The sequence below is a fragment of the Apteryx mantelli genome, chromosome 21, assembly GCF_036417845.1.
Source record: "Apteryx mantelli isolate bAptMan1 chromosome 21, bAptMan1.hap1, whole genome shotgun sequence".
Taxonomy (NCBI): domain Eukaryota; kingdom Metazoa; phylum Chordata; class Aves; order Apterygiformes; family Apterygidae; genus Apteryx; species Apteryx mantelli.
In genome coordinates, this window is record NC_089998.1 from 11,827,842 (window position 1) to 11,851,464 (window position 23,623).

Below are 23,623 nucleotides of genomic sequence, written 5' to 3' on the forward strand. Positions count from 1 at the left end.
AGTACACCAAGCGCATTTTAAATCCAAACACACACTTACTAGGTTAAACCTAAATAATCTGAAAACGGGCATGCAGGCATGGAAAGCAGCCTCTGCATAGCTCTGCATATTAAAAGTCAGAGAGAGAAGAAAAGAAGAGGCACTCTAAGAGCCAAAGTTTACGTCTGCTAGGCTTCTGTTCAAATTAGAAGTCTTTATCTCAATCTGTAGCTATAAGCTTCCCACACAGTGATTAATTAAACTGTCTCGTTGCTGAAACGGGAATTAGAAAGGATATAGCAGAACAAGCTTTAACTAGAACTGTTGACTCAAAGGAACAGAAGGCAGTGGGAAACTCAAAGAGAGGAATGCAATCCTGTTTGCTGAACACATGCTCACCGGTATCCCACACACTGCTGGCGTGGAAGTCGCTGCAAAAACAACGGCAACCGACGTGTTCGCGGGCAGCATTTCAGCTGCCTCCCTCCTTCTAAGCACTCAGCTACCTGCGCTTCCTAACGCAGGTGCTCCTATGCTCCTGCACGTACGCTGTAGCTCAGGTGCACTTGGGTTTTGAACAAGCAAAATCAGCTTCTCTTATCTCTTGACAAAGAAAGATCACTGCTACATCACCTGCAGGAATTAAGTCGGGAACACTTGTTTCCAGAAGCAATAATACTTTGATGAAGTTATCGCTTATAGAAGACCCCCATTGCTTATCTACCAGCCCAGATATTCTACCCAATTACCTTTCTCCACAAAAAGGGTTAGTGTGCTTAGAAGGCAGACTAACATGAGCCAACAGGAGCTTATTTCATCACTTACCCTCAACCTATAACTGCTATGTTTCATGTTACACAGCTGTACAAAGAAAAAAAAAAAATACAATTCACACCCCAACCCTAGAATCAACTGAGGCAATAAGGTTTTCTTCAAAGTTACTTTTGGCAGTTTTTGTCCATTCTGAGCAGCCAAGAAAGAAGAAGATGCTGAGATAACAGCACCAATATGACTCTCGCAACAGCTTCTCCTTTCTCCAGATCAATGATCAGTATAATCAATACCCCCAGAGTCTGAACACACAGTATGGTAGCGGAACAGGATCCGAAATGAGATCTTGATCTTTTTATTAAAGACATCAAGACACTTCCCGTGCAAGCTAAACAGCGACCAAAACCTCACTGCAGTGAGCAGAAGTCAGCTCTGTTAACTGAGGCACATCATAATTACCCAATTAGTTATGCTCTTCTGTCAGCAAAAATTAATTTTCTTTCCCTGCTAAGCTCTGTGTAGCCTAACATAACTCTTATGATGCATAAAAGGAGAAAGGAAGGACAAACGGACAGATTCACTGTTAAATATGGAAGGATCCTTCCACGAAAAGGCTCTAAAACATGCATGGACACTACCTTAAAAACGTTACAGGGCTGCATTGGCAGATCGCATTGAACTACAGTATTTATCTAGTGTGAAAATCGCTATGTTCCGAGACTCAAGTAAGCATTACTTAATTCATCACGGTCAGTTCTGCTGGTATATTCTATAATGCATAGCAAAAAACAACCTGAAACATATGAAAATAAAGCCAAATCCAGCACACATCACTTCAATATTTTCCCTTAATGTTTCCCTGGCTCAGATGGATAGTTTACTTATCACTAGCCAAAATTCTACTTCTCTGCCACATCCATCCCTCTGACCAGTAACATGGAAGTTATCAAAAAATTATAACTGCAATATTGTACATTTGCATAACAGAAACTAAAGGGAAGCGAATTAATTCTCCATTGTTAAAAATGAACCAATATGTAAAAGAATCTGCTACCTGTTCCTCTCTTCTATATATGCAACCAATTTAACTCTCTGACACTTCTTGCTATCAAGTTAATCTTGAGGAAAGACATCCTGCTCTCCTTGTCTCCCTCCCCTCTAATCCCTGGTATGCGTTCTTATCTCCTAAACCATTTAACAGTTAATGTAAGCTATACCTGCATCTTCTAATGGATCTGGGATAACTTTATTCCTCTGATTAAACTTTGCATGACTTCTAGATAAACAGTATCTCAATGATCACTGCGTGGCCTAAGCCTTATAACTATCTCAAGATGGCTAGGGTGGCATTCAGCTAACTACAGATGGATGCTTTCCTTCTACGATGCACCCAAAAAGTTAGGGTAGTTTCTCTACTTGGTTATAGAGTTAACCTAAACATATGGTTCAGAGGAAGATGTCTACAGTTGAGATGTCTGAAAGATACTGAAATGAGTATCAGCATTAAATCAGCTCAGCCTCATAAATGTCTCATCAGAGCATTCAGTGATGAATCACCTTTCCTACCCATTCAAAGAGACGTTCCACTCAAAGCAACAAAGCTGGGTTATGAGCTCTTTGGGACAATCAGCCAACTATGTCGTCTTCTACATGAAAGAAGACAGCATATGTAGTAGCTTACTTTTATTTCAGTTATATCAATTAATAAAGCTCTTGATTTGCAGGACTCTCAATAGCCTAATTGCATGCTCACCATTGCTAACAAAGGCAGCAAGGGAATGCTCTCTTAGAAGCCCATTTGTTATTCCAGAAGATAAATGTCTGACTTATGTTTCATGAGTTAGGAAGATGATACCTAACATAAACAAGATTATCTAACATAATACTCCAGAGGATGTGTCCGCTGATACGATAGGATCCCTTGAGATTAGATACATTATATTCCCCACAATTTTCCCAAGCGCTACTTACCAGAAGCCTCTGCTGACCCTGTAGAAGGAGGTGAAGAAAAGCTTCTTCTGAAAATGTGCTCAGAGTTTTCTGTACCAGAGATCTTCAGTGCATCTGAAATTTAGAAACAAGAATTACACAGATGTAAACACAAAGCACTCCCTAACAAAGCAAACTACACTGAGAGCAAGAACTTCCTACTACCCACTTTCAAAACCTTAAACACAGCAGTCAATAATTTTTAAAACACCAGTGTTCAAACATTATGTTTAAACTTGCCTCCTCATTTTGATTTAATTTTATTAACAAATTTTTTTTTAATTCAAAGGCAAAATTCAACTCAAACTATTTTCCCGGGTTCAGCTTCCATACAGACACTTAGTCCCACAAATCCCTTCTTCCTTGCTATTTGAGATTCACTCTCTCAAATAACAAGAGCAACTGTATATGCGACAGACTATCTTTACGATATTAGATTAACTCAAGAAAGCAGACATTTATTCCTGATTCTACAATCAACTTCAGCTGTGACCTGGAAAAGCAACACAGGCAGCAGCCTATTGTGCAGTAATGTTGTTTTCCTTCCCGGGACTACAAAGCACAAATCCAATGACATTTGTGATATGTTCACAGAGTATCACAATACACATTACAAAAACAGCAAACAAAGGGAAATGATTGAGGACACACCTAAAAGCAGCTCTGAAAAAGAGGATACTACTCCACATCTCTACTTAACTGCCTTTATTTTCATGCTGTGTCTATGTAGATCCTAGGGGGTTCTCAATCCAAAAGCCTCCTCGCATCCAGTGATCTTCTGCTCTTATCCCAAGCACAGAATTTTTTTCAACTCTTCCTATGAAGTCAGTATTAGGACACTTCTTTCCTCCACCACCTCAAAGCCTTTAACACCACAGTAATAATTCCTATCAAAGTTAAGGACTATCTAAAGACCTGAAAACACAAACCGATTTGTTAAGACAATCCCCAACTGCTCTACGCAAATAAAAGTCCTCTGATGAAGAGCACAGTTACAGAATACCACTTATTTAAGGGCACTTATTACACATTTCCAGAAACGCTACCTATTTCTGGTGCATCCCCAGCTTTTTCAAACTTTTCTCCACGCTCTTCCTCCGATACATTAGATATCTGTCTTTTCACTGCTTTGTTCGAACTTCCTCCAGATGTCACGCTTGCCACTGAGATCAGGGGGATGGCTTGGCTTTGCTGCAAGAAGCAAAGTGAAAACGATAAAGCAAGGTGTAAAAGATGCACCCAGACATCCACTTACACCTGTGTTGTAAGACAGATATGCAGAAAGTTACATTTTACAGTGACTCCACAGCTGTCCTAAGTAGACTTTTTGGCCTTTCCCAGTTAGAATACATATTTTAAAGTTGCCTTTAAGCTACGTTCAGAGCTTCACCAGTCACACACAAAATGGACAAAACAGCTCGTTCTTGCTCCTCTATCCCGTATATCACCTTACAGAAAAAGCAATACTCCCATCAACCAGACAGAGCTCCTGAAGTCACATTAAGAAGAACATAGCTCTCAACCAGATGATCCAAAGAACCTATTAAGTTTCCAGTCCCTGAAATCTTAACACTGGTAATGAGGCAAGAAGTACAAGGAACACAGCCTTGCAAAATCTAAGACAGGTAAAGTGACCTTTAAATTTGTGGACTGAGCCCATCTGTTGAGAAAGCAAACAGGAAAAATTAGAATGGAAATCACTTTGGTATTCCATCGTTATCAGCCGAGGGAGTTATCTTTTTGTTCACTTCCTTTCACAAATATACGATCAATCTCTGTTTCACACTCCCAAAGACAGCCGTTCACACATTTTAGAGCTTGAGAGTTAATGCCAGAAAATAGGCTGAGAAAAAGTAATAATGCAAATTGAAGAGTTTGTTTTAAGACAGGCAGTGATATTACATCAACAATCGCAAAGGCAGACTGTGTCCAAGATACAGTGCAACAACCAGCCCGTGAACTATTACAGGCAGAAGTGGCAAAGTATCGCTAATGCATGTCAGGACTTGCTGAAGCACACTAATGCACCAGCACACTCAGAAGTGACGTGCTTCAAGTTTTCATAATTTTAGCATTTTTTTCCCCTCCAATTCCCTAGGCATCAGTGTAGACTAGATTTTATGGACTGGTTATAAAAAGCACTTTATCTCTCACGTACCGTCGTTATTAATGTGCAACATTTGCTCTACTTAAGTTCATGCTTGTGATCTTCTGAAACAAGCAACGCCTCTGTGCCAAGTCACAGACAGGCTGCAGTAAGAGCAAATAAAATGTATCCCACACTTACACAGTTGAAGAGCTCAGTAGTCAGGCCAAGGTAGTTGTGCAAAGCCAGGAATGTCACTCTCTGCAGCCTCACCATGATGATCTAGAAATGGGAAATGGAGAGACAACAGGAATGGATTGAATATTCTCACACGCTCACTCTTGCATTTAGATACAGTCACGCACCAGAGGACTTGAAGGCACTTCATAAAAACATGGACTACACTCTAAGACAGTATAAATTGAAACTGATAAATTGAGGCACAGATAAATCAAGCAATTTACCAAAAACGTCAGAGCCACTTGATGGCGCAAGCAAAGAATCCAAAAAGACCTACTCCCAGACACCAAATAACGCCTTTTCCTGTAAATAATAATAATAAACATGCCTTGAAGTAAAAGCATTCACTTCAATTTTTCTCCCTCTTTAAAAAAAATTATTTTGACTTTCCCCTACAATCTGGGCTACCGCTCTACAAACACTTTAAGCTGGCACTAAGACATCACTGCCACTGAAAGCAATCAAACCTGACCTTCCTCTGCTCCGACAGCTCATTCCCACTTTCAGGCCATCCTGTCTTTTGCATCAGCTCTCATACAGCAAAGGAAATTGGTTGAGGAGAGCGGCTCATCATACTGTCAATACTAGGAGGTTAATGGGCCACCCGTAAGTCATCCAGATACCAGAACAGCAGCAAGGACAAAGAGATTTAGAAGTGGTAGTAAAACAAAAGAACAAACCGGAATGACTGATCACATCAGATGAACTCCATCTGACTGTTATAACTACGAGACAACATGCCACTCAAACTCTCCAAACTGAAACCATTAATACACGATATCTTGGCCCTGCACAAGCTTCCCTTTTACAAGACATACCTGCAGTGCTCACTTGAAAACTGTCTAAGCTCCTGCAAAGCAAGGCAAGCTGAGCTTAAAGCTCAAATACAAAGCACAGCTCGTTCCTCCAGCACTGACAATTGCTTCTGAAAACAAGTCAGCGCGAGTTTTGTTCACTTTACAAAAAATCACCCCCCTCAACAAACAGCTTCTGAGGGTAGGTCAGTCTGTTCTCAGAATACGCAACTGTCCTTCCTCCCATGCTCTCAGCCAATTTGAAACGATGGTGGTGCATCCGCACAAGGTAGAGCCCAGGCCAACACATTCCACCCCCACCAGGACCAAAGAGCTTCCAGTGCAGGTCAGGCTGATTCGAGGGGTTGTCATATATACATTGAATCAGTTTTTGCATATAAGAATTATTTCTTCCTGCACATGGTTAACGCTGAGATCAATAATCCTAGGACTCCAAGAGCAGGGGGAGCAGCAGGTCACCCTAAGCTAGCCCAAATCTTGAGAAGAGGGTACACCAAACAATTCCAAATCTGTAAAGGCATGGGCTTGCTGAACTTTAAAATACCTTCTCCTTTACATCTTGAACTTGGCATGATTAATTTATTATTATTATTATTATTCTACTTAACAACGAAGCTTACCTGTACCACTCTAACCAGCGTCTCCGGATATTTCTGGAAGACATCTTGAAAGGCACTTGCTGGAAGCCGCAATATTGTGGATGGAATGGCTGCCCGGGCTGAGACCGTTTTATAGGGAGCAGGATGACCCTATTGGAAAATTTTGGAGACAAGTTTATTCCACTGATTACCTGCTCCAGTTCTTCCTAACGGCTTCCCAAATTTCTCCATGGATATTCTATATGTTTGACATACATCAACTGACCACAAAAGGCCTTGAACTTCGGCTCCATGACTTACAGACGGTGTAATGAGGGCAGCGTGGTCAGATGAATTCACACAGGCAATTTCACTAGCATTAAACAGGGACCGCGGTAGAGAAATAAGAGCTACAAGAAGGTGTATCAGGTTAAGAGGAACTGGCTACTCTGCCAACTCCGTTACAGTTTTATTAGAGGCAAAGCCAAGCTTCAGAAGCATCTTAGCTTCCAGCTATTCCCAACAGCAGAAAAGTTTTGCTGATTTTATTATCTGCACTGACAACCAAGCTATTTGCTGCAATAGAAATTGTAGACTCTCAAAATCAGGAGAAATATAGAAAACAATAGAATATATAACAAATAGTAATTATATATACAATGGAATATGACCAAAAAGACATACTTCTTGCATTCTCAAAATATATATATTCCAAATGACAAAGCCAAACATCTTCTCTTTACTTGAGGAACACTGGGTCTTAACTACCCTGATTTGCGAGAACAGTAAATGGAGGATCAGCAAACCAGTGAAAGATAAAACTAGAAGCATGTAAAATGCAGATATTTTTACCCTGGAAGGCAAGCTTCCATTTTAGGATTTTCCCTCCTTGAATTAGAAAATACGTTTACAAAAAATCTATTGCCAAACACCGATGAAAGCTCCAGCCAGTGCCCCTTCCACCCCAGCAGGAGATGCTGAAAAGAATGTCCGTCACCCACGAATTCACCCACCAAAATAAGAAAGGTTTCCCTGATTTGGCCAATGTTTCAAAGATAAAAGGAGTCCTTTTGTTGGATGGAGCACGAGCTCAAAAAGAAATGGAGTTTCTACTTTCACGCAGTCGTCTTGCAGCTTCTGAAGCCTTCGTGCCTCCTGAGCAGCAGAAGGCAAATTGTTCAAGCACTAAACATAGCAATACAAAATGCTGAATATAAATGAAACAACCTGTAAGTCATGTAGAGCATTAAACAGCCGAATGCAATCGTTGACATGTAAAGAATTTCTGCCTAAAGAATGCACCAACACCAAACAAGATATATTTTATACCACTGTCACCCTCTGGAAAATAAAACCACAGTACTGCCAGCCTTGCTGATCTAGAAGCCAGAAGGAAGCAGATCCTAGGAATAAAATTAAATTAATTAAAACCAATTTCTTGATTACACCAACTTCCGCTGACCTTTTTATAAAAATCTAGGGATGATATTAATAGCTTTGATTTTCAAGTTGCAGAGAGATTTGAAATTTTAAACACCTCTTTGGCCTATAGTCTAGAACTACGAGGCTTCCTCAATTTGCCTGACATTCTTTTAATTAAAGAAATTAACACATGGCATTTCTGTCCTTCCGCTGTACCTAAAATAAATACAACATCCCTCTTTTACAGGTCAGTTTAAAGCTAGGCTTTAAACAAAAAAGTCCTTTGGAATTCTCCATGTACTCAAATGGAGAAGAATATGTATATACTCTACTTTTAAAAATATACATCATATATGTTCCCATCAACTACATTTTCTATCAATCTCTATAGCAAACACACAGTGAAAAAAATTAAAGAGATTTAATGAATCTTTAGTTGCTAAACAAAAAGATAAGCATTGAATTTAATAGCGTTCCATAATATTTATTCAAAAGGGCAAAATAAGCCCTGTACACTGCATCTATACGCTCTGCGCTCTATCCAGAGACTTTTTTTTTCCCCCCTGTGAACAGTGCTTATTTGAGGATAGACCAATGCTGACAGTCTCACAGAAAATCAGTTTAAGGATAATAACAGATAATGATGCAGCAGCCTTTTTTTTCCAAAGAACAGCCCATCCCTCTACTTTTCCAGCATATAATTTTTCCTTTTTTAAATCCTTGCCTGAGAACAGCCTGCTTTTGAAAGAGCCAACCAACATGTGTAATTGGCTTGGCACATGCTAAAAGCTGTCAGAGGAATGGAAAGAGGAAATGTTCCCATAATTGTCTGTTCTCTCCAACATAATGTAACCAGCAGCATGGAGAACACCGTGTTTAAATTCTGTTATTTTACAGTCACACACTGAGGTCACAAGGAACAGTTAAGTTATAATCAGCAGCAAACTTGTGTTTTTCAACAGGGAACTTTTTGTTCTCGGCGCAGATAACTGTTTACTTCTGTCTTGTTCTAAGACCCGCAGAGTAATTAAATATTGCAGGCGACAACCGTCACAGCTAAACTCGTAGCTGAATGCAGACGGCAGCCAAGGGCCCAACCTAAATGGATTTGCCCAAGAAATCTGCTTACGAGAGACACAGGTGCTTTATGTTCTTCCACTTGGGGCAGTAACTCTTTTCTGTTCCCTAAAATCCGGCGTATTCTCCCTGTTCCTGTTACTTGGATTTCCTCTTCCTCCACGCTACACCGACACGGCTGTAAACCCAAAGTTCTTGCAACAATCAATCGTTTCTTTATAACCTCATCTATCTTGTCCGCTGCCTTTTAAATGCACTTGAGCCCTTTGGGCTTACCTTTATCCAAGTGATTTTTTAAGCTTCTCTTACTCCTCAGACTTTCTTTTTTTTTCCCCCTCAGTCACTGGCATTTGATCAATACTCCTCTCCCAGACTCTTCCTCGTCCTTCAAACTGTGCCACCTGCTCACAGGTGTCCAAATACCATCTCCATTAGGAGGACAAAAGAATATTACAACCCAAAGCTCTAGCGATCATCATCAAATGCAGTCTCCGTTTGTCCCATTTAACTCAGAATGAATATTCTTCATTTAGGAAATAGATCTCACTGTACACAGGGAAAAGCAGAGGGATAAAGTCAGCACTCGGCAACAACTGCAGAAAATATGCTCCCAGACTCCAACAACTTTTAGCTTAGAGACTTCTTCAAAATTTAAGGCAGTATCAATTCAAATTCTTGTTGACTACGCCACACAATTGCTCCAAAATACCATGAAAGGGCTAACATCTACCTGGATGCGAAGCTTCCACTTTCTCCTCTGAGTTTTGAGAGAGCAACATTTATCTGTTCTCAAAAAAAAGTGAAATACTGAACAAGTCTCTCATGTCACAACAGGTATCTTTGTATTTAAGTAGATCTAGGGAGACTTTTCCAATACAAAAACTGGAAAATTAAGTTGGAAAATTACCTCTTATATGCCCCTTCTTTTAGTTCCCACAACAACTACAAAGGTCATCACTTCTTGCAGCAAATATAGTTTTCTTGCACGTTTCCCAACCAAGTGGTGGCCCAGTCTGATGCCATATCTTATGAAACCAGTCAAAAGAAATCACAGTTCCACCTCAGACAGCTCGAAGCCTCTCTGAACACATTCTTTCTTCATTTCAGAGCTATATATTTGGTGGTACAGTTACAGAAACTTAGTTAAGGTCATGGTCGCTGCATAAAGTTAAGACTCATCCAACAATTCAGAAGTCTCCTCTACTTTGATTAATGCTACATGACCATTTTCATGCTACTCCTAAATGCAAAGTCAATAAAGAGAAAAACAAAGAGGAAAAATAAAACTAAAACAACCGGTTCACAAAGCAAGGAAACAACCAAGAAAAAAAGGGGTTGTGAAAATGAATTAAAGCAAGTTATTTTAGCAAGAAAAATTGCCAGGTTCTCTGTTATATACTCTTCTGCACACTGGCAACTCCTTTCAACACACTTTTCATAATTTATATGCTCTGATTCACCAATGGTATAACTAATAAGCAGGAGAAAAGTGATGGACTGAGAATAATAGTAGTCAGCAAAATTAATGGCAACCATCCTGCTATCAAAAAAAAGAAAAAAAACCCCACATTCTGTTAGATGAGAAGGTTTTCAGTTTATTCAAAAACAATGTAGGATAAGAACATGACTAGTATTCATGTTTCTATACAGTGGTCCTGCTCTTTAGAAAGCTGCCATTAAGAAAAGTTACTGGTGAAAGTACCAAGGGCAAAGACACTTCTAAGTCTGCTATTAATATGGATCTGACAGCAGGGACCAGGCTTGTACAATCCAAATTATTCATGTGCCATTACTTTCTACAGAAGAAAGTGTGACTAAGCTTAAAAATTGTATATCACTTTTGATAGGTTTTATGGAAATTAGATACATAAATATCTATATCTATCTATATATATAGCTACTTGCATCTAAGAGTGGCAAAGAACATTTAACAGAATCATTAAGACTACTTACACCCAGAATAAGGATACCATTTAACACACGGAGATAGCAAAGCATAAGAGAAACACGGTACAAGGTCAAATGCGAACGGCTTATCGATTACATTTTGTTCATCTTCTCAGCTACCAAAACCATCCAAGTAAGCACTCAAATGTCTGCATATTATTAAATATGATGCATTCACTACCTTCAATTCCTAAATAGATGCAGTGACAATTTCAGAAAAAAAATCAGTCATTGGAATTCCAACTGAAAGAAAATATACACCACTAATTTGTGCAATAAATACGACCAGCTAGCACTTAGCTCATTTTGTTGCCTGCCAGAGAGCACAACCATCAGATGGCCACTGGCAACATTATCATATTAGGAAAAAATTAAATCCATCAGCTTGTTTCACAGTATAATTACAATAATATGAACTGTCAGATTTATTTTAATTAGCATAGATAAAAATAAATTCATTAGTAATAAATCGAGTGGTGTAAAAGCCAGGAATCCTGGGTCCTAGCTTGGTCCTCCCTCCTGATTCCTATTTGCCCTTGAACAAATCAAACTGTACCTCATTTTTCCAGCCATAAAAGAGCAACCAAAACCTATCACTTACCAGAAACATTGCTAAGAAATGGCCGGTGTTACATTGTCAAGCCTATATGTTTCCCAACCAATTTATACACCACAGAGCTAAGTTAACAGCTGTGAAGGCCTGGAAGGAGGAGAAGGTCCAATCAAAGAAATATTTGCCATTCTGATTCTTTCCTAGCAATATGCCGAGTCTACTTCACCCTGACAGGTTCAGCAACATTAAAGCAGCACTGCAGAAAGCCTGCACGTTCAAGAACTTACCGTGATAACATCAAGAATGCTGAGAAGGCTGTGGACGCTATCTCCCGCCAGCACTTCCTTAACAACCACTTCCGTGCCATCCTGCAAGCGTAGGATAGAAGATTACTACAGACACACGCTTATCAGGTACACATGGACTATTTCAGAAAGCTTAACTTGCTCTCCTTCTCCCAGATACTGAAGAGCCCTACCAGAGATGGTCCTTCACGAGAACCAGATCCTGGTTTTCCCTCTGCTCTGTTGCAAGTGTGTTGATTTACAACACCAAGGTTTTAAACCATCATTCTAAGTGACAGATGCAAAAAACACAAGACCTTCGAGGACACTTAATGAAGTTCAGGGAGTGATAAATGAAAAGAAACCAAAAGCCAGTTTTATCTAGGGGGAGATGTGACCTGCTTGGGTTTTTGTAGCTTTTTTAAATTACTACTAAAAAAAAACCAACCTTAATTCTGACACATAATTAGCTCCCTTTGTCGAGGGATTACACATGTCACCAGTCAGTACAATATGAAGAACAGCCAAATCCAAAAATATATAGAAATCAGCAAATTTGGGATAATTTGTAAACACAAAAAAATGCTTTTTCAGCCATCAGAAAACTGTTCACATTTTAAAGCTACACTCACACAGTTCAATCAGGAAAGGAGGGGGGGCAGAGGGGTGGAAACTAATTAGCAGAAGGGATTTTAAGGGTTAGTGCCCAACATTTTAGGGCTCACCCATGACACAAGTCGTCATTTCTTTTCCCTGTCTAACCAGAAGTGAATCCAAATCTTCCACCTCCCAGAAGAATTCCCCTGACCACCAGGCTAAAATATTCAGGGATGTAGTGTTTTTGGTCTCTCCTAATGCCACTATCCTGGTTTGTATACCTAACTATTTTATATAACCACCATCCAAATGCAGCTAGAGACTGCGAGGACATTTGAGAATGTCTGAGAGTCGTGTTTAGCTCACTCATTGAAGACACGGGGGACCACAGCTCAAAACCTTGACCTTAATAAACATTATGGCCCTGAAAGGTTGGAAGTAACCTCCTCCAAAGCACTGTATGATTCAAATGTTCAAGCTTAATCAACGTTTGATGATTCATGCCAACCTATACCCTATGCCAACAGATTTAGCTCAAGAATCACAGCGCAGTTTATTCTTACACTTTCTTGTATGCAAACTTCCAGCTTGCCATCCTGCACGACATAGATGCTGTTATCCAGCTGCCCAGGACGAAAGATGTATTCACCTTCATGCAACTGCACAAAAAACATGTGCTTGCACAGTTCCAGGAAAAGAGGCTTCTCAAAGTGACCAAGAACCCTGCAGGAAAGAAAAGAAAATATTAACCTTTTTCTCTCTGCAGAAGAGAGAAACTTAAGATTATCATTGCCCTTGCAATATCCTTCCTAAATTAGCAAAACCTCCCAGTACAAATAGCAGAGGAACCTCAGAGGTGTTTGTAGCATGGTAGTCACCTCAGAAGGGGCAGAACTCCCTGAGGCAGAAGTGCAGAAGCACTGTGAAACACTGAAATTTGTGAATTCTGGAGTTCCTTTTTGAGTAGCACTCTGGGCTACGCCAGCAGGCACAGAAGGAACTATATCCAGTCTCCCACAAACACTAGCATGGCTTTTGAAGGGGAAGAAATATAAAAACCTACAACAGATTCACACATTTCATGAGAAGTCACCCTTTGGAACTTTCCCTTTTAGCACAGCTACCCTGTCAATGTAACCAGAACATACAAGATGCTGAAAAGAATAGGAAAAAATCCACGTCTGAATGTATTTGTAAGTTTGGAATATTCCGTCTTCTGCAGGTAATATGCAACTGGCTCCTGCAGTACTGAAACTAGTCGATCACCACCAGGCAGTCAGAAAAAAACCTGGATCATTCAGTGCACAGCACAAGAAGGGCCCTTGATACAGTTCCATTAGCTCCCATTAACAGTATCAATCAATCAAATTTTACTGCAACATCAATTAGTCATAGGAGATCATAATTTCACAGTGGAAAGTTTAAATGACTTAAATAGCAACTTTATTAGACTACCAAAAAGTCAAAGACTATGACCTTCAGGACTAAACTAGATCATAACAGAAAAGGCTGAACACACACAAACAACACCAAAATTACAGAGCTGAAAATCTCATCTCCTTTCCTGTGTCAGCAATACAACCACTGACTGAACGGGCACAAAGACCAACCCTTATTATTAAGGATTAAGTTGACTTTGATTCTTTTTGTAACTTTTTTAGCCAGAGAAGAAAAAAAAATCTGCAGTTTAGAGAGCTGTCAGTCTAGAATCCAATTAACTGTTGCCAATTATGGTGCCTTTTTGTACCAAAAAGTGTCTGATACAGTCTAAAGGGAATTTTAAAAAATGCATTAACAGAAATCTGTTCCAGTTAGAAAAGCTCTATCATCATTATCTCCAAATTTGAACCAAACTACCTTTTTCTTTATGCACTCAGCTATTTTCTTAATGTTTCTAGAAAGTTAAAAGTTAGATTTATTCTCTCCTTACCCTCAGATGAACTTTCAGCCAACTGCTTAGAGAGTTTCACCACACAATGGTAAAACTTAACACTTTATATAAACTACCAAGTATTTAGATCACTTGAACATCCGCCAAAACCAAACTTCAAACTTTTCTTTCCATTTAACATTACCTAACGTTTTTAAGCATGTACAGCACTTCTGATGGCAAATGGGAATTCTTTACATCAAATTCAGTCAGGTCCGCCTCTAGCAGAGAGGGAGGTGGTTCTTTTGGCTGCAGAGTTGGACATTCCTTCTTAATACGCAGAATCCTAGGAAGAAAAGCAAAAACAAACAGAAATCAAAAAGATCAGGAACTCTCTTCCTTTCAGTCTTAACAACGGGCTGCACGCTGACACTGTAGGCAACACTGAACGTACGCCATACCACGTTACACGTTATCAGGTAGACACAACAGCAGCAGCCCACTCTCTGACTGCTCCTTTCCTGGCTTTCTTCACCAAAGCTAGAGGCAGCACCGTGTGGATAGCCACTCTATTTCAACAAACTTCCCAGCAAAACACCAGGCTGATGTACAGCTCACATATCAAATGACCGTAAAAGAACAGCTATGGAAAAGAGCTACGCTAGGGAGAGGCTCCACAGCACAGAGAAACAGAAGAGGAGAGAGAGATCCCAGCATCTCCTGTAATAGCTCACCCTGCAGCCTCCGTGGCATAAATTCTCCTCTCCCCAGAAGCCCAAGTACCTTTTAGCCAAGGATAAAACTTTTGCCCGCTTCCGCATCCTTTGGCGAGGCACGGTGTTCCCAACCAGAGAGTTTGGAAGCGTTGTAACCTAGGAGGAGACAAGGAAAACAAAAACATCACCTAAAAATACAGATAGATAGGTAAAGAACACCAGTTCTGATCCTACAAAGGATACCACTTATCTAGCAGGTCTTTAGAACATGAGCAAAGTGACACACTCATATAAGACTCTGGAAGACTGAAACAACACCTGCTCCAGGATCTCTTTCTTTTTAGAAAAAAATGAAGTACACTTTCATTTTAATAAGCAACTATTACCGTGGTAATGGATGATTGGAAGGAAAAAAAAAAAAAAAAAACCACTTGGCTATACAGCTCTCACTCAAGAACACACAATACTGGACACAGAAGCAATAGTTAAAGCACCAGTATTCCTATAATAGTCTGTTATGCTGACAAGCTAGGGCCTGAGTCACTTTTGAGCTGGTGACAAGCTGTAGCAACACGTGGACATGCAGTAATGCTTTCATTTATTTTTAACAGTAAATGAGTGCCACCTTCTGGAGAAATGCAACAACTGCAAGGCCAAGAAAACATTTCAAACCATCACCAGCTCTCCTTTCGTTTCTCAAGAAATTGAATCCCAGGAAAACGTTTCCCTCACCAAAAAATAAAAATAAAATAAAAATCTTTTTAATTAGTTTGGAGACTTGCTTGTTTCCAATCAGGCCTTTCAAGAATCATTAAGTAAAAGCTTGGTATTTTACCAAAAATACAAAAAGGACAATCAGAGTTTAGTTTGTAATATTCTATGCCTCATTCAGGATAAAAGCAGAAAGCAAGGTCCCAAAATATCCCCAAAACAAAAAAAATAGCTGACATGATTTTACCATATGGAATTCTAAGCATCTTTATTTATGTGTGTTATATATAAATGACTGTTAAAGAACACTAAAATTAAGAAGTTGCTGGCAACACACTATTTCTTTGCGTGGACTTTTTTTGGCCAAGTTCTACATGAAGCCCAATCTGCAACGTAAATGCAAGGTTAAGGGAATAATTTCCTTCCTAATTATGAAGTCCACTTAGCTGAAGTGAATTCAGCTAAGTTTTGCAGCCTACGAGGCAGAAGCCTGCTACGGTAGCTCAAAAGACGAAGTACTCCTCAACTACATGTGACTAACGAAGAAAGGTTACTCATCAGTATCTTTTTTCCTACGTGTGCTGTTTGGAAGCACACAGACGATGTGAGTGCACACCTGCACCCACGCACATTATCCTGCAGAGCTGTTAAGACCTCGCTACCCACACTCTGCCTGTGGTCCCAAAAGGGGCCAGTCCCATTCCTACTCAGGGGGCAAGTCCCTGCCTGCCTAAGAGGCAGCTTCTCAAAGACAGGCTTATCAATAGCATCACGTTTACCAAAAGTGGGCCGGGAGCTCCAAAAGGTTGCTATATAGATTTTGGTATGGGAAATGTTCAGTAAGGAAGTCGCCTCAACCTCCAGGTCTTGGAGCTCCAGGTCTTATTGTACAAGCTCATAACAAAACCAAATGCAAAATCTCTGCACTGACATAGTCACTCCTTACACCTGTGAAAAGATGAATTCTTCTGAACGATGGTACTGCCAATTACAGAGAGAGAGGAGAGAAAGAAAAAAAAAACATATAGGCAGCCATAGGCTTGAAGAATTATTCTAAAAGAGCTCTTTAAGAATCTACTTCTACCTGGATCTAGTTTGATTCTAAACTAGACCCATGTAGAAACAGATTCCTAAAGAGCTCTTTTAGAATAACAGGACAGGAACGATATTAGCACAGGAACAAGAGGGCAGGGGTGGTATTTCTTGTTCCAGTCCAAGGTAAAGAGGTCAGTCTTGGGATATCCCCCTTTTGAACAGTCTCTAATGAGATAGTTTGACAAGTCCTATTTGCAGTTCAATAGCCTAAGACGACTCAGGCTCATATGCTGAAGTGCTCAGTGCTCTTTGCAGGTAAACTGCAGAAAGGTAAACATGATTATCTGCTCCACAGACAGACTGGCCATCTCCTCGCACGGGAAAGAAGACGTCAGCTTTGAACGCAACGGCAGTACTGGAGGTCACTATTTGAAAGAGACAACCCTGAATAAAACCGCTGAATAATATCTTGAATATAATCCTGAATATAGACAAAAACATGTTTTTTATTGCTTAGCTGCTGGTCTCAGACTGTTTCAGCTAGCACTCCAATGCAGAAGAGTAGCATCAGCTACTCCGAGGCAGTTAGGGGAAGTAAATGAAGGAGCACACTCTCAGTTACCACCCAGTTCTCATCGCTCCCGAAGCGCGGCTCACACGTGTACACGTAGCCATGTGCCCCAAGAATATATAATCAACTACCAGCTCCATAGGGGACTTAGATATTCATTGATTTACCACCATCCCAAAGGTCTGCAAATATTATTGAAAGGAGGAAGTTTTGGCCAGAAGAAGCTACTGCTGTTCCCATTAGCAAATCACGCAGAATTCCAGGGAGTCCTGAAACATCCCCAGAATTCCAGCGAAACTTAATAGGCTAAAAGCCCTGGGCCAGGCTAAGCAGGTGACGTACTTCAACGTTTACAATGCTTTCCAAACTGGATTTTGATCTTTACTTTCCTCCCCAATGCCAGACGTTCTTACTTTTCTCATGATCTTCCGCCCATAGAACATCACTTTGTCTCTCTTGCGAAATCTGTATTGAGGCACATGCGGTTGCAGTTGCTCTAGAACACAGAAGCATCACGTCAGAAACCATCTGCAGCTTCACGTTAAGGAGAAAGAGCAGCGAGCACAGGTTATCAACTCCTCCACCTCATAACAGTTCCAGCTCGTGGCTACTAAGAAGCAAGGTAGTGTACCCAGAGTTTGGAACCTAAATTAATACAAGATTACCCAACTCTGGTTAGCCAAGACAGGCTAGGGAATAGTTGGCTTGAGGCTCTGCTTAATCACCAGGGGAGGTAAAAGAACACACTAAACAGATACAAAGATCAGTTAATTTTATCTCCCAAAATGAGACCTCTAATTCATCTGTTTCCCACTATTACAATAGCAAAATCACATCAGGTTTGATATTATTTACATACCAACTAATATTAAGGCTATCATACACTAACTAAATAAAAATCTCCAGTGCCCTGCACATGACAGACATGAATTCTACATTCAGATCTGTGCAAGTGAATCAGTACAAGTTCTTTGTCCTTTTAAAGCTGTTTTCCTGCACGAACCACTATCTTCGCAGTAAGCAACTACTGTGAGCGCAGAATCTACCACATAATACTAGGAAAATACTAAAGGAGGATTAACCACTGATAAAACCGTTTTTAAAACATACAAAGCTGTTGAGTACTTACTAGATTGTTTCACTCTTCTGTAAACGACAAACACAACAATTCCTATAAGGAATAATGCTACTGCAGCTCCAATTGCAATTCCAGTCAACTGTGAGAAGAATTTATGGGGGGAAAAAAATTAATAACTCTTGAAGTTAAAAATTGTTAGGTTTTTTTGGAGGGCTGAAGAACACCTAGCTCAGTAAGATATCTGAAAGTCAAGCACATTCATAAACACTGATTTAAACTAAAATGTAACATGGAAGTGCAACAAGTTTAAATTTAAAATGTATCAGTGTCTCCTTCCTAAACTCAGGTTGGCAGAATATTCAGCCTTTCTTCCCCTGAAGATCTACGAGCTGATCAACTAAATGCACATGCAATAAAGTGACAGGAATCAACTCCTGCCCTACGTGCAGCACCAGTGAAGAATCAAACAAACTCTCAGTCTACTCAAACTTTGAGCGTGCCTTAGTAAAATTCCTGGAACTTAAAGCAGGTTCCCACTATTGGCATGTGCACGATTTTTCACCTGGTTGATACTTACCATAGTGGTCTGTATTCTGTCTTCCACAAACTGAAGAATTCGGGTTCCACCTACTGGTAACACAGCCTAGCACCAAAAGTGAGGTGAAATTAGTTTCCAGCAACTGAAATTTATTCAGAAGACATACACACCCATTGCAAAAAGGGCTGTATGAGACTGAGAAAATGAGCAATGAGCAGATGAAATTCAATATAAAACAGAAATTATGCATATAGGGAAAAAGCTCTAACCTCACATATGAAGTCCTTGAAGCCATTCTGACTATTCTTATTCAAAAACAAAATCTTGCTGGTACAGTCTCACAAATGCCAGCTCAATACTTACCAGAGTGGGGGGGGAAAGGCAAACTAAGTGTGAAGAACAAGCAGGAAACAGAGTACAAGAACAGATGTGTCACCCTGCAAGTCTTGACTCTTACCTGAACTCTACAAGCACTTGTATCCTAAGTACTATATGCAGTTCTGGACCCTGTTTCTGCCCTTATTTCCAGGGCTGGGTGACGTCTTAATTTAATTTTGCCACCAAAAGAAAAGTAGAACTGCACCCTGAGAGTCACCAAACTAGTCCCTCTCATGAAGTTCCTCCCGGTTCTACAGACCAAACAAACTCCTGCCTGACCAGAGTGGACCACTGTCTTAAGTATACATAAAAGTTGATTTTCTTATGTCATTTTAAACAGAACGTGTCAACAACGTATCCTCCCAACATTAGTCAAACTAATTCTATCATGATTAATGGTGGATTATTATTAGCGGGATTGGAGTAGGCCCAAATATTGTAGTGCAAAGTGACAAGAACAAAGAAAAGGCTGAAAATTCGTTAGCAACAAATACAACACATTCATACCAAGAACTCACTGTTCTTTGTCAAAGTCTAATGTGGACACTTAACATATTCCCCCTTGACGGTGTCAGGGATAAGCACAATTCAATTATTTGAGATCATACTGATTTGTATAATAATAAGGAAAATCCTAGTTACCAACTGACAGTCACGTTGTTGTTATATGAGGAGAAGAAACAAATTCACGAGCAAAAGAATAAAAGAATAAAACACGCACATGCACGCGCACAACCCTCATGCCTCAGAGAAAGGCGAGAGGGGAAAGAAGAAATTCAGACCTCCAGGAAAGATGAAGTGGGTCTCATAAGGTGCTCGCACCAGTATTTGTAATCATCAACATTCCTCCCACAATTGTGGTCACAGAGCTCTGCAGGTGCGTTTTAAAGCACAGAGGCAATCCCTTGGGAAAAGCAAAGCACAGCGACCACAGATACATGGAACAAGAGATTGCAAGTAGACAGGTTGTGACCTTGCAGATGCCCGAGACATGTAAGCAATTCTTCACAACAAGATGGCAGGCTACGAAGTCACTCCGTGCCTCTTTGCAGGGCTACAATCAGCACCTGGATTCAAGGACTTTACGCATCCCTTACACACCCTCAGCAGTTCTCAAACACTCCACAAAAGACTTGTTGAACAGCCCTGAAAAGAGGCTTGCCGCACCAGAAAAATCAAGCAATAATATTCTAAGAGTATCATGAACGCGTGCTTTCTCCAAGAAAAAAAAATTCAAAATGATTTAGAATTTTTAATTTTCTCTTAACGATTTTTCACAATAATTAACACACACAGCTACCTAAAAGAATTCTCACACTCATGCAGGGTACCAAGCACAAAACAACAAGCAGCTCTGCTGAGAATTTAACAACTTCATATTGCAATCAAAGGCAAACAGTGAGACATACCCCATTTAGGGAGTGGTGGAATATGCTTATCAGCACAAAAAGCATGACCTTAAAATCAGTATTGTCTAGAATATCAGACTTCCTTGTAGCTTATAAGCACACCAGTCCCCATGCCGACCTTTTGACTAGAGAGACTGGATTTTAACAAAACACCTTCAACCTATGTATAAGCATGTCGTATATGTATTTTAGTTCTTAGAATAACTATTTCCTGTCACAGGCCTTATCTTTCATCACTACCAAAAGCACCACATGACTCAGTGGACTACGAGTTTCTTATCTACTATTAAGAATAAACACAAGAGCTAGCTGTCAGAGAATTCTGCAGTTCTTCCCTGTTTAGGCTACAAATGCACTGTTGAAGCAAAGGTACTTAAATTGTGTCTTCCTGCTAACAGCTTAGAATATAAAAGAAACAGAGTGGAGGGTTTGCAATCAAGAAGAAAAACACACAAAAACTGGAACAAATCTTAAAAGTTTTGAAAGGATAAAGCATCAGGAGAGGGTCTTTCAAAATAAAAACACTGCCTCTAAAGACCAAATGTTATTGTATTGGGTAAATTAGCTTTCAGCTTCTAGAAATATTAACACGGAAATAAATATGGCAAAGCATACTGTACCTCAAGGCTGGTGCTGTTGCCTTCTTCATCCATGTCTGGAGGTATAGCAGAGACAAAAAAAAAGAAAAAAAGAAAGAAGTCAAAGTTAAGAGGTGACAGTAACCTATAATCCAAACTCTTTTTAACTCCCCAGTGCAAAGCATAGGAGAACTGCTCTTCCAGTTTGGCATAACAAGCCAGTTCAAGAAGAACAGCTTTTTTTTCCCCCCTTTCTTCTTCATTACCCCTTTTTCTCCTCACTGGGCAACAAAAAGAAGCAAGTTGTTCAAGGAAAAATAGAGTTACCAGTAATGACAGCTAATGAAGTTCTCTGCTGGGTGATATGACAGGACTTTACTCAAACACCTGGGAAGGCAGCTGCTCCTCAGCACTCTCTCTTTAATGAGACTTCCTCAGGCAAATATCGAAACACGAACACGAAAACACCCACAGGCGCTGGGCAGCCTTCCAGGCCAGGTTCCCCCATGCCAGCGCTACAAACCAAAACTCCTCGGGTCATACCTTCACTAATTAAGGAAAATGCAAAAATAAAAAATCCCGATTATGTTCCACCCATGGAAAAAAATCTTCGGGAAATAAGGCCGGAGCTTTAACCCGCGTCAGGGGGCCGAGACGATCTCCGGTCAGCTCGGGGTCATCCCTCGCCGCCGCCCCCGCGGCGCAGCCCGCGCTCGGCCTCGCTTTTCCTCCCCTCGTTAAGGAAAAAAAATCGCCTAAGAGGGAAACTAAAGGAGCAAGTTCGCGCCCGAGTCACCGCCGAGTCAGCGCTTGCCGCCGCCAGCGCCCGCCGCCCCGGCCCGCCCCAGCCCCGCGGCGCTCCGAGCCGAGCCCGAGGCGGCCCCGGGGGCGAGGCGGCCCGACCCGGTCCGATCCGACCCGGCCCCACCCGGCGCGGCCCCTCACCTGCCGCCGCTCCCGGAGCCGCCCCCGCAGGGGTCAAAGGTCAGGCGCGGGGAGGGGGAGCGGGGGAGGGCGAAGGTCGCGGAGGGAACGCCCCCCGCCCTCCGCCGCGCCGCCGGGGCGGGGCGGGGCGGATGTCCCCGCCCACCCTGCCGGCTCCTGGCCGCGGATTGGTTGGAGGGCGTGTCCACCCCCGCGCCCGGCGGCCGGCGCTGCGGATTGGCTGCTGCGTTCCGGCCAATGGGAGCGGGCGGTGTTGGCGTGTGCGGGTTCCGGAGCGCGCTGAGGTGAGGTGCCTTCGCGGAGCGGCGGGGCCTTGCGGGGGGCGCGGGCCGGGCGCAGCCGCGGGGCGCTGCCGGGCCCGGTATGGGGCTGCTGAGCGAGCTGGCTCGCGGGCTGGTGCGGGGCGCCGACCGCATAGCGCCGTTCACTAGCAAGCGCGGCCCCCGCAGCCACAACAAGGGCCGCGGCGCCAAGAAGCTGGGCGTCCTCACCTGCAACAAGAAGTTCATCCTCATCAGGGAGATGGTGCCGCAGTTCGTCGTTCCCGACCTGAAGGGCTTCAAGCTCAAGCCCTACGTTTCGTACCGCGCCCCCGAGGGCTCCGAGCCGCCCATGACGGCCAAGCAGCTCTTCACCGAGGTGGTGGCCCCCAGCATCGAGAAGGACGTGAAGGCAGGCACGTTCGACCCGAGCAACCTGGAGAAGTACGGCTTCGAGCCGACGCAGGAGGGCAAGCTCTTCCAGCTCTTCCCCAAGAACTACGCGCGCTGAGGAGCGAGTGGCGAGGCGTCTCGGGCTGCTGCATTATAGCGGCACCCCCAGCCTGCTGGGAAGAACGTCATCCTTGTATGGGACTTGTCCTGCACCAGCAAATAGGGGACTCTTTCTTTCGCTGGCTGTTAAAAGCAAATCCTCTCTTTTTGTCTTTCTGCAATGTTTGATTTAAATTGCTATGGAAACTGTTAATTTCCCATCGGTGACTAAAGAAAGAGTTATTTGAGTCTTATGCCCTGCTTATAGTTGTGTGTTGTGTACATGTGCCCTATAGGTGCCCTGTTCTCAGACAAGAGGTGGTTGACCAGGCACTGATAATTTGCAGGAGGCAGATTCTCTTTCTAGGCCGCTGAAGCAAACATTCGTTACCTTTTGGAAAGTAGAGAGGACAGTTTTTACCTCCTTGGGAGAGTCTAGGGTTTCCCAGCTGTGGAGAGCAAGACACTTCAAACTGAAACAGCTTGCCCCAGTACAGCCAGATATTGCTGCCACCACTGCTGCCAGTGGTGACAGCAACCAAAAGAGGCTTTTTGTATGAATACTTAAATGAATTTATATTATTCTAGCTAAAATGAAGTATAAAATGAAAGGAATGAGCCCTCCAACAAGCAAAATGAAGTCCTTACCCTAAGGTCTCTTTTTGAGGAGAGAGTTGGAGAGAATTGTAGCTTATATTGAATGT

At 41.7% G+C, this 23,623-nt stretch overlaps 2 protein-coding genes across 3 annotated transcripts in view; one reads left to right on the forward strand and one right to left on the reverse strand.

Moving 5' to 3' along the window:
• PNPLA7 (patatin like phospholipase domain containing 7) overlaps positions 1 to 22,216 on the reverse strand; it is a 129,250-nt gene extending 107,034 nt beyond the window's left edge. Inside the window, exons 1-13 of one of the 2 annotated variants that reach the window (XM_067308809.1) lie at positions 22,168 to 22,216; positions 21,265 to 21,299; positions 18,897 to 18,962; positions 18,371 to 18,458; positions 17,655 to 17,737; positions 14,992 to 15,080; positions 14,414 to 14,554; positions 12,902 to 13,061; positions 11,745 to 11,825; positions 6,501 to 6,629; positions 5,027 to 5,107; positions 3,786 to 3,930; positions 2,722 to 2,814 (exon numbers count right to left, since the gene is read on the reverse strand). In XM_067308809.1, the coding sequence (XP_067164910.1) occupies positions 2,722 to 2,814; positions 3,786 to 3,930; positions 5,027 to 5,107; positions 6,501 to 6,629; positions 11,745 to 11,825; positions 12,902 to 13,061; positions 14,414 to 14,554; positions 14,992 to 15,080; positions 17,655 to 17,737; positions 18,371 to 18,458; positions 18,897 to 18,962; positions 21,265 to 21,297 (1,189 nt within the window). In that variant the 5' untranslated portion in view covers positions 21,298 to 21,299; positions 22,168 to 22,216. Of the gene's footprint in view, positions 1 to 2,721; positions 2,815 to 3,785; positions 3,931 to 5,026; positions 5,108 to 6,500; positions 6,630 to 11,744; positions 11,826 to 12,901; positions 13,062 to 14,413; positions 14,555 to 14,991; positions 15,081 to 17,654; positions 17,738 to 18,370; positions 18,459 to 18,896; positions 18,963 to 21,264; positions 21,300 to 21,765; positions 21,905 to 22,167 lie in introns of those variants that run through there. The other variant, XM_067308810.1, reaches the window with a different exon arrangement.
• A 241-nt stretch (positions 22,217 to 22,457) lies between these two features.
• Positions 22,458 to 23,173, forward strand: MRPL41 (mitochondrial ribosomal protein L41). Its single transcript, XM_013952984.2, has one exon. The coding sequence runs from the start codon at positions 22,531 to 22,533 to the stop codon at positions 22,936 to 22,938; it is 408 nt and encodes a 135-aa protein (XP_013808438.2). The 5' UTR covers positions 22,458 to 22,530; the 3' UTR covers positions 22,939 to 23,173.
• Positions 23,174 to 23,623: the final 450 nt, after the last annotated feature.

Coding starts and splice junctions, on each gene's coding strand:
- MRPL41 (XM_013952984.2), top strand. CDS start 22,531: ATGGGGCTGCTGAGCGAGCTGGCTCGCGGGCTGGTGCGGGGCGCCGAC.